The 10,573-nt window shown below is 39.5% G+C and overlaps 1 protein-coding gene across 1 annotated transcript in view; it reads right to left on the bottom strand.

Moving 5' to 3' along the window:
* Positions 1-10,573, bottom strand: part of LOC112486342 (uncharacterized) — a 19,893-nt gene that overhangs the window by 374 nt on the left and 8,946 nt on the right. The window contains 2 exon segments of the mRNA XM_025052717.1: positions 1-4; positions 6-153. The exon segment at positions 1-4 is cut by the window's left edge and continues 374 nt beyond it. Coding sequence (XP_024908485.1) covers positions 1-4; positions 6-153 — 152 coding nt within the window.

Raw genomic sequence — 10,573 nt, 5'->3', positions numbered from 1 at the left:
CCCCAGCACGGGTGGTTTTTGCCATATTCGCGCCCGCCGCTGTACGAGTCCGGCTTCCAGCTCAGGTACTCGTACTCGGACGCGCTGCACGCCAATACCAGGACTAGTGTCAATGCCAGTTCAACCATTCTGCACATGGTCCTAGAAGTGGATCTCGTGTTTTCTTTCCAAAAAGCGCTCAGTGCTGAGATATTTTGAAGAAGAAGAAAAATAAGGTAGGAGGAACGCAGGTCGGCGTGCGTAAAACGCGTGGACTTTGGATTCTTGTCTTCGGTTTGGGTGAAGTCCGCTGCCGACGCTCTCTCCTCCTTCAGCTGCTGCTCTGCTGGTGCTCTCTGCTCCTCTGAGAGTTTCAGGAGGTACAGCGCTGCTGCCTGTGCGCAGCTTGGTAAAGAGGAGATTGTAAAAGTGCGCTCTGACCAATCCGAGTGCGTCTGAGCTGTTTGGTACTGTGCTGTCACTCAAAGAGCTTTAATTACCCCAATGTGTAAAAGAAAACTCCCCGGGAGTCTCCCCATACCTCTGCTTCTACTCATCCATCACTAAGTCGATGCAGGGGAACAGGGAAATTTGAACGAAATATGTTAAAAAATGAAATTGTTTTCCAGTGATACTAGAAAAAGGCGTTTTAATGAGTTTTAAAGAGTTGGGCTAATGCTGAAATATTATTTAAAAACGTGTTCGTGTAACTGCTGAATTAGTTTGAGTTGTTAGTTATTATGGCGTGGAGATTCTGCATACATCTACAGTAATATTAGACAGAGATTTATATTTGTTTTATTAGTGACGGAACTTTGATTAAGACCAGTTCATCTCCCAGTAAATGGATGACCATGATGCTCATACTAAACAAACTACAAACATGTGGCTTTGTAGGTATACAGTGCCTGATTGACTGTCTGTCAGGTTTATTCTAACATATATGACGACAAAGTAACAACACAAAAGACGTCTTGATTTTTTTACTTGCAAGGGGAGAGTGCAGCTTGCTCTGCTGGCAGCTTCCTCATCAACTCCGAGTTGCTGCACCCTTCCTCTGTACTTTTATTTAGTTTACAAAAGTATCAGATTACATATCATGTGATCGTGTGTGAGTATAAGAATGGGTATGGAGTAAGAAGGTGGGTGTGAATGGCGTGTGGCTGTTTCTCCATCAGTCTTGAGCACACTAGATTATAATATGAGAAGCAACCAGTTTCTTAAAGTGACAGTACAGCATGAATGATAATAAATTAAATTCTTCCAACACTGTCCTGCAGTTGTTATTGTGATACACCCTAATGTCCGGATCTGATGTTTGCATGAGTATGTCATTTTGCACAGTGCTTTATTGCTGCCTGTAGTAACCAGCCTGGGTATAGTTTCACAGCTTATGGTGAGCGACCGCCCTCTTCCCTGGGACAGAGTTTACGAGGAGAAGATGGCGGTTTGCTCTGTCACTCACTGACTCTGCGATTCTGTTTTCCAGGTTGGTACTCGAGAATAAGACTAATTTCTCCTGAAGTGTGTAGTGATGTATTGTAGATATAATGAGTTTGTTTTTGATATGTGTAGCCAAGTTTAAGAGCCACATTTATAAGCACGAGGTGGACAGTTTGAGAACGGCGCCAACAGCTAATTAGCATGTGTATACTGTAGTGATGGGAGGACCGACTCTTTTTACTAATTCGGATCTTTGACTCTCGAACAGTAAAATGAATTGTGGGTGATGTAAAGAAGGCTGCGGTTCTCCGACATTAAATATTGAAGGCAACATGGTTTGCTTCCACTGACAAAGTCTACAAAGTACACAAAATGCCATAAGCAATTAAAACCATGTGAAAACCTAAGAAAGAAAAACACTTTGAACGAATCTACGAAAACAAATCTGTGACAAAGAATTTTTGAACGACTGTGAGAACTAATCTGAGATTAGTTCACAGTCAAAAATTAGTTCGCAGAGAGTGATTCATTCGTAGTGAAAGATTAGTTCACAGTCAAAGATTAGTTCGCAGAGAGTGATTCGTTTGTAATGAAAGATTAGTTCACAGTGAAAGATTAGTTTGCAGAGAGTGATTCGTTTGTAGTGAAAAATGAATTCACAGTCAAAGATTAGTTCACAGAGAGTGATTAGTTCGCAGAGAGTGATTTGTGACTGATTTGTGAGTTCAATATGAACAAATCTTACATATGAGAAGATGGCGGTTCGCTCGCTCACTGACTCCGCGATTCTGTTTTCCAGGGTTTCATTAGGAGAGAGTTGAGAGCAGTGAACCCCAACAAAATTCAATTGTTACTCCAGTTCCACACATTCAAACATTATCACAGCAAAATCTTCTTGCAAAATACAGAAAATTTAAATCTTACGAGGCTATTAAACAACAACAAAAAAAGAAAAATCTTATTTTAGACATTACTGACAATTATTTTTCCTTATAACTATATTGAGGAAGAAAAGGGTGTAATCAGAATAAAATAAAAAATGATGCAAGTATATTGGTTAATAAAGTTGGGTTTAAGGCTATGACCACTCTGTCTGAAATGTAGGGTTAGTAATAAATGGAAAAAATTGCTCAGAAAAAAAAATCATCCTGGAATTTTTGTAAGAGCAGCAGTAAGTGTTTCTGAAAGGCGAGTTGAAAAAAAATCCTGCTAAGCTCTGTGGCTTTAATAATGTCAATAACACAAGATGCACAAACTCGTGTGTCCAACAGTCATTCCAGCGATTCCATGTGTCCTGAGTGAGCGAAGCGAGTCTCAGGAGACAGAGGAAGAGGCCTCCAACAACAACAGGGAGGAAAACACTATTAACACCAACATTTTGTCAACCAGCAATCACTCCAGGTACAGACAACACAACTAATTTAAGGGATACGGTTTGATCATATTTTTAGAACATGTCAAAAGGGTTTTGTTGAAAGGTTAATGTTATTACATAGAGCAAAGGTTTGGTTACATTTCTGCTGAAACAAGTTTGTCTAATCCTGAACACAGCTCAAAAAACATTTGAGTGAAATTTTGTCTAAATAAGTAACAAACAAAATGTTTCCATAAAAATGTCAACCTGTGTTATTTTAAAGCAAAAATGTATCTAAAGTAAGCGGGAAATCTCTTAAACTTTAACCAGAAATGTAGCTCAATGCTATGGCTATAAGTGAGACTATGTCGATTTTTAAAATTACCCTAGATATCACAAAAAGATATTAAAAAAGCAAACACATTTTAGACCAAAATTGCGAAATTGTACAAATTAGTCAAACCGTGCCACAGTTGAGCCGAAGGGCCATATGTTGAACCTGTCAGTCTTGTGCAGGGCTTCGGCAGTCACCTGTGGTCAAGTTTGTGTTGAGGAACTGATACAATTCTAACTTTACGGGGTAGTGGTTAAAGAAGCAGACTTGGGTTCAAGTCCACCAGCTACCACTGCCAAATTACCACTGACCATGGCACTGTCCCCACTGTTCACTTTGGTGATGGTCATATTTCGTTGTGTGTGCAGTGGTGTGTTGTGTCACAATGACAAGTAATTCACTTTCACTTCACTTCACTCAAATTGACTTAACTAGCTTCAAATTATCAAATGAAGCTATGTTTGTATTAGCAGAGCATACAAACACTGTGGAAATCCCACTATTTAAATGTGGCCCCCTCCATTTGCATTCCATTGTGTTGTTAACAGGTCTGCCAGAGGAAACAAAACAAAGCAGCTAATTTGATTTTACGTGTGGATACACTGCAAAAGCAGACCTTTCAGCGTAATGGCTTTGTTGGTCTTATTTATCAAATCAATGTGTTTTACAGCTGCCTTCACCACAGAGGACAACACTTTTTCTCTCACTTCTTGAACCAAAGCCAGGATAAAGCAGTTTGGAGAATGTTAAAGACATTATGTACATTTCTTCAATTACTTTGTCACTGTTGACAGCGAGGTTAGAAATACAAAAATAGATTAAATGATTAATTATGTCAATAATACAACAAAATAGAGCTAAAAACATGTTGGCACTTAGCTAAAAGAATAAAGTGTCCATGTTGTTTTCGTTTGCAGCACCTTGGGCCAACCATGGAAGCTCAACTGATGTGTGGGTGGTCAACGTGCTATCAGGCTGGAAATGCTGGCCATGGCTAAACATTTTGTTGTGGTCTTTGGTTTCATAAGGCACAACCAGTAGATGGAACACAGTCAGATAGGGTATGTATAAAATGTACCAGATCTCTGAGTCTCCGTCTAAGCCCCTGCCAGCAGTTGTTTCACTCATGTGTTATTACATAACTGAATTAAAAGCAGCACCGCCACCAAGTTCACACATCAGCATCAATTTGTGCTTCAGCCAGGTAAAGAGCCAAGATAGTGGGTAATTGTTATTCCCTCAGGGGTAAAACCCCCAGAACTGCATAACTTCTCTTATCAAGGGAATTCGTTTGTTAATGAGACACAAAGAAGATAATGTGAAACATAATATTTTTGAGAGAACAAAGTACCTGCAGAGTAAAATAAAAGGACAGGAGTTATAATTCCTGACCAGACCTAATCAAAAGAAAACAGATCAACTCTAAAGTTTACGAAAGAAGAAGTCAGGAACAAAAGGATGATGACTGGAAACAGACACAATTTGTTTTGAGATGAGAAAACAAAACTTTTTCTCAATTCTCTGATCAACAATAGATATTGAATGGTGGTTTATTTCAAAGAGAGTGGGACAAAAAAATGTCACAAACAAAAAGAAAAACATGAAAAAAACTTTCTTTTGGTATTTCATTAACTCTAAATGACTCATCTGTTTCCATCTAACCCCAAATCCAAAGTCCTCCACAAATCTTTGTTTTTCTTTTCATCCTTTCTTGCAAATCACCAAAACTGTCCGACCAAATCCGGCCTCCAGCTTTGAAGACAGTGGCCACTGCCTCCAGGTCAGTACAGTATATATCTGGTTCCACTACCTGTACTCTGAACCCGTCTGTCACTAAATCTGCACACTGCACCTTTGCTTTTTTCTGCTATGGCTTACTTCCTCATACAGTTACTCTATTATATGATTTCCCTTTCCATAACAACACAGTACAGCGACCTCTGACCTGTGAACATGTCTACAATACACTCAAAAATAACATCACATCTGTGGCAGGGTGATGGGGTGATGCATAATTTGTCACCTTAATGTTAAATTTATTTTTCCAAGGTTACAGCTGTGAACGTCACCGTTTTTCCTGTAAATCACAACCAGTAGTTCATCTTCAGACGTGGTCTTGCTTCTCAAGAATGCGTTAAACAAAACCATACAGCCTAATGTAACATTGAGTCATGATGACCGTAGATCTTCAGTGTCTAAACAATTATATATTACAACACTGGCAGGAATCGTCAGGCAGAGCACTGTTGTGTTGTGTGATGTCACTACACACTTCACACATGCTTTGTTTACAGCATCATACAAATGAATCCAAAATATACCTGCCACCCAGACACCGCTGACAGCACCCAGGGTCCATTCCACTGTTCATTTCCAGTCATTCTCGTGCACCGCAAGTGACAATGGATTGTGAACCCTGCTTGTCAAAATCCATGACAGCCAACTTCCAGTTCAGTTTAGAACAGGGGTTCCATGCCAAGGCCCCCCAAACAGCATTAGCTTCTGGCTGGCGACCCCCTTTGCAAATCCTCAGACAACAATTTACTATATGTTTTCAGTGCTGTACATTCCCATTGGATAATAAACTTTATAATAAACTGTTGGTCTGCTCTTGTGGTCTATTTATCTTCAAAAACCTGTCCATATTGTGCTAGCTAGCTATACGCTAGCTTGAGGAGCAGAGCAGCTTAACAATAGGCACTAACCGCTAGGTCTACCCAGATTATGACATAGTAATGCCGAAGTAGCAGCTGTCACACAAGGTGTTCAGGAAACTTGAAAGTCCTGTGATTACAGCAGTTTATGTAATATGGAGTTATACGTATAAGAATAGAAGTATAAATAAGAATAAGAAGAAGTTCTGCCAAAACCCACTAATCCTTATGCTGGTTTGTAGTTTCCAGAAAAAAACAAGACAAGTGAATTGTCCTCTTGGTGAGGGAAAGTTTAGTAGGGTGTTTAGCCGCAGCTCGTGTGTAGCCTTAATGCTTGTAATGACTTGCCTGTGTGCACTGCCCTTGAAAGAAGACAAAATAAAATTCCCAAAAACTTTGACTCAATAACGCTTTTTTGTCCTAATAGACAGAGGCCAAAATACTTCTTTCATTAGTCATACACCAGGCTGGAGAAGCAGCGTCTCAGCTCAGCAGGGGGGAGAGCACCAACTTATCTAGGCCATGGGGAGAGAAGAACTGGAGTCGTGCAGCTTTGGATAAGTCGTGCAGCAACAGCTGCTACTCTGGGATAATTGAATTGGGATGTACTTTCACTCAGTCCATCTGTAGATGAATAGCAGAAGTGACCACTGCAAATGTGGAAAGAAATGCATTCCAGCTCTGTCTAAAGAGAATGGTGATTTTTACTTCTCAGAGCCAAGTCCATGGCCACAGTCAGAGCTCTGCTTCAGAGAGGATTTTTACTCTGACTAATGTTTAAAAGAGAACCATCAAAGAGAGGCCATCAAATAAGTCAACAATGATGAAACAAATGTATCAAACAAAAAGGAAAACAATCATTTGAACTTTCAATATAAGATATGTCAAGTTAGTACAGTGTGTAAATAATAGGCGCTTTATTAGAATTCAAATTAGTCCTGGACCTAATGAACATTTAAAATAATAGTTATTTCCCTTCAATGTTTTGTATGTTTTGTGTGAATGTGCCTTCAGAGGAATGAATGCTGCAGACTATTATCTTTTCCTGAAATGAGAAGATCTGAACTACATTTTACCAACTTTTCTGTTCTTTTTCTTTGGTTATGATTATATTAACACTAGTCATGTTCTTCTTTCATGTCACATCTATGTTTCTTCTCCACTGTGTAGTACAACTTTTGCCAGACAACAAATTTGCCAACAACTGCTGATCTGTAAAGAGCACTTGTGTAAATGTGATGTATTGCCTGTTTTAATAGTAATGTTTCAGACATTAAGAAAACAACTGTTAGAAAAAATGAAATAAAATGTCATCTGCAGTGACATTGACTCTTTGCCGCACCTCACTGGTTTTAATCTCAGCAGATCAAAATGTTTGTTTGAACAGTTGGTTACAACCAGGATCCATTCATTTGTCAATTCGTAAGACTCACTTTGATACCAATTCTAAATCTACATAGCAATGAAAGCTGTTGAGTAGCCTCTTGTTATGTTGACACACACCCATACTAAAGCAGTGCTGCGATGTATGCTGTCCATTTGACACAGAGCAGAACTCCTGGGCGGCTCTAGCAAACCCTAACATACATAAACATCACAATGAATGGCCCTTGGTGATAGCTCAAGCTAAATGTCCCCCACACTGCTAACCTGAAAACACATTAAAATACTGTACATTTTTCAATGCATTGATTAAGTTGTATTCCTTGCTTAAATGGTGATTGTAAGATAGATAGGAAGGTGTGAGCCAACATATACATACAACAAACCAGCTCTGGCTTTTTGCTTTGTTCGGTAGGAAACACTATTGTGCAATGCAGATTAAACGTGCATTCTCTCTATCATAGCTTTTAACAAATAATCACTAATCCATAGATATTTGGCTAAGATTTGCTTTCTTTCCAAATGTCTTTAGGCTCATTTTTAGCTTTTGTCATTTTTGATTTGCTATTTGCTAGGGATGTCCGATAATACCAGAAGAAGAAGAATATCGGACATTCCTACTATTTGCTTTTTTCTATGTCTGTATAATAATTAACTTCTTTAGCAATATTTTTTTTCCTGTTGATGTATGCTAATATAAAATTGTTTGCACGTTCTTTACTTGCTAATAGCTAAAAGGTTAACCCAAACCAGGTGGATACTTAAAGAAAGAAAGAAAGAGTCTGCTATAAGAGCTAAAGGACAACCTAGTTCCTATGGTTGCACATGAACAGTTGTCAAAAATATAGCCAGTAGCTCCTAAAAGCTTAACTTTTCATTACTACCGTTGCTGCAGCTCACACTATGGCAGCAGATGATTCAAGTTAAACAATTACATGTAAGTAGAGCCACAAATTGCAATTACAAGCTGCACATTAGAAAAGATTAAATTCAAATTAAATTATCCATCTGGCTGTTGCTGCAGTGAAAATGGGGATTCAGCAGAGGTAGGCTGGAGCAGCCGGTTTGTTGGTGGGCATTAAATACATCTAGAGAAACTGCCGTCTCTGTGCCAGTAGCCTTAACAGCGTTTCATCACGAGCTGTTGTCCAAAGCTAAGGTGAAACAGGCCAAATGCTTCATTTTTGTCTCAGAACAAGCAAATAGGAATTCATCCAGTTCTGCTCCTTTTTTCCCTCCTCCTAACGACCGACCTCAGCGTGGGTTCACCAAGGAACCTACTGCATTTAATCAAGAAAGCCCGTTGCCCCTCAATCCACAAGCCTCCTGTTAAAATATATCCGCCATTTTGTATTAATTGCCATTTTGTATAACCATGTTCAGCCAACTGTAGACACTGCACCCTGTCTCAGCCACTGAATCACACTGAGTTTCGAAAACAATTCCTAATCTGGTAACAGAGATAAATTCACTGAGGGGGCAGCCTGAGAAAGTCTGAGACACTGAACGTAGTGAGGGCATTCATTCGTCCTTCTGCTTCGTCGACATCACACATGCAACTGCTTGTGAGGATTCATATCTAAAGAGGGAGACACAATCCGTTCGCAGTGAGTTGTCAACGAAACCAGAGATCTTTGTAAGTGCACTGTTGAACAACTAAAGTTGCTTTGCTCATTTCACCTTTGTAGTGATTTATCATTAATACTGTCTGCACTGACTGTCCCTGAAACACGCACACTTCTCTTTCCTCACTGCTCAGTGTGGCACACTGTGGAAAACTGTCAAACCTGCATCTCTCTTGAATGTTCCCCCACCTTAAAAACCTTTCAAGTGTATTTCTCAATACCTTACAAAGGACTAAGTTTTCACTGTTTGGAGGAGCCTAACAGAAGTCTGTCATGGCTGATATACTAGGGGATTTAAAGAGACGGCAGGATTTTAAGACGTCATTTCTCTAAAACTGTATAACTGTATATATGTAACTCATACATGATTAAAAATAATGAAAAAGTTGTACTAAACATAAAGCTAACTTTTAGTTCTTGGCTAACATTTAGCTATTTCTGCACACACATTTTTGTTTTAATTTTTGGCTACTGCTTAGCTCTAAATTGGGTTGACTTTTAGTTGTTTACTGTTCATTTAACTAGTACTCAGTTATTGTTGCTCAATTTAGCTACTCTAGCTTTCAATTGTTAATGGTAAATTATTTCTGTGTTTAGGTATTTATCTCCACTGTAAAGGTGCTCAGCTGCTATCTGAGTCCCTTTTTAAAAAAAACATTTTATTCCCATTTTTTCAAAAGCCCTTTGTACATTTCACAAATTAAATGAATTTAAAGTGTAGAAACATTTTAGAGGCACTTTTAGTTCATTCAGTTTTGCCCTAAACCCCTGGTTTTGTGTTAGTGTCACTTTCATGTCATGGCTGCTGTGCCACTGTTTTCTGTGTGTTTCCAAAATACTACTACAAACATTCATGTAGAAGAACCTCATCTACACCAGAGAAAGTATCACCTTGTTTACCCCCCCTCTTCTCCCAAACACCACACGCAGAGTGAAAGCCAAGTGAAAGGTAAGAATCCATAATGCATTGCAGTAACACTTGATACTGCTCTATTCAGTGTGAATCAGAGGCGTTTTAGTTGATGCGTCCAACTCTCCTTTACAGAACACAGACTCTGTACTCAACTTAGACTGTATACAGTGATTAGTCACAACAGCAGTGCATGTGGTCCAGGGTGAGATAATAGTATGCTCTGAATGTTTAAAGATGCTGAAGGCTCCAGGCGTTTGCTTCACTGTTTCTTCAAACAGTTAATCAGTCTTGTATTTGTTGTCTGCTAGCTGTGCTGCAGCATGCCAACTTTTCCTCTCATCAACTATTCCCCTCATCAAACAACTCTGCATCTGCTGGCAGTGTGCAAGATGACGATGGAGGTGAAAAAAAAGGAAGAGAGTGAAGAAAAAGCAGAAGATCCAGTGGTGGAAATTAAGGAAAGAGAAATGTTGTGAAGACTTCAGGAAGGAAGTAAGGGCAGTTCTGGGCCGTGTTGAGGAATTCCCAGATGATTGGGAGACTACAGCTACAGGGATTAGGGAGACAGGTAGGAAGGTGCTAGGTATGTCCTCTGGGCAGAGAAAGGAAGACAAATAGACCTGGTGGTGGAATGATTAGGTCCAGGAGATTGTGCAGAGAAAGAGATTAGCGAAGAAGAGATGGGACAGTGAGAGAACAGATTAGACCAGACTGGTGTACAAAGAGATGACAAGGGAGGTGAAGAGGGAAGAAGTGACCAAAGCCAAACAAAATATGAGGAGTTGTACGAGAGTTTGGACACAAAGGAAGGAGAACAGGAATTGTATAGATTGTATAGAATCAAGCTGGGAAGGATGTGCAGCAGGTGAGGTTGATTAAGGACAGAGA

Source organism: Cynoglossus semilaevis, chromosome W, assembly GCF_000523025.1.
Source record: "Cynoglossus semilaevis isolate Cse_v1.0 chromosome W, Cse_v1.0, whole genome shotgun sequence".
Lineage (NCBI taxonomy): Eukaryota > Metazoa > Chordata > Actinopteri > Pleuronectiformes > Cynoglossidae > Cynoglossus > Cynoglossus semilaevis.
Note: the sequence above shows the minus strand (reverse complement) of the source record. Positions and strands in the feature narration are given on the sequence as shown.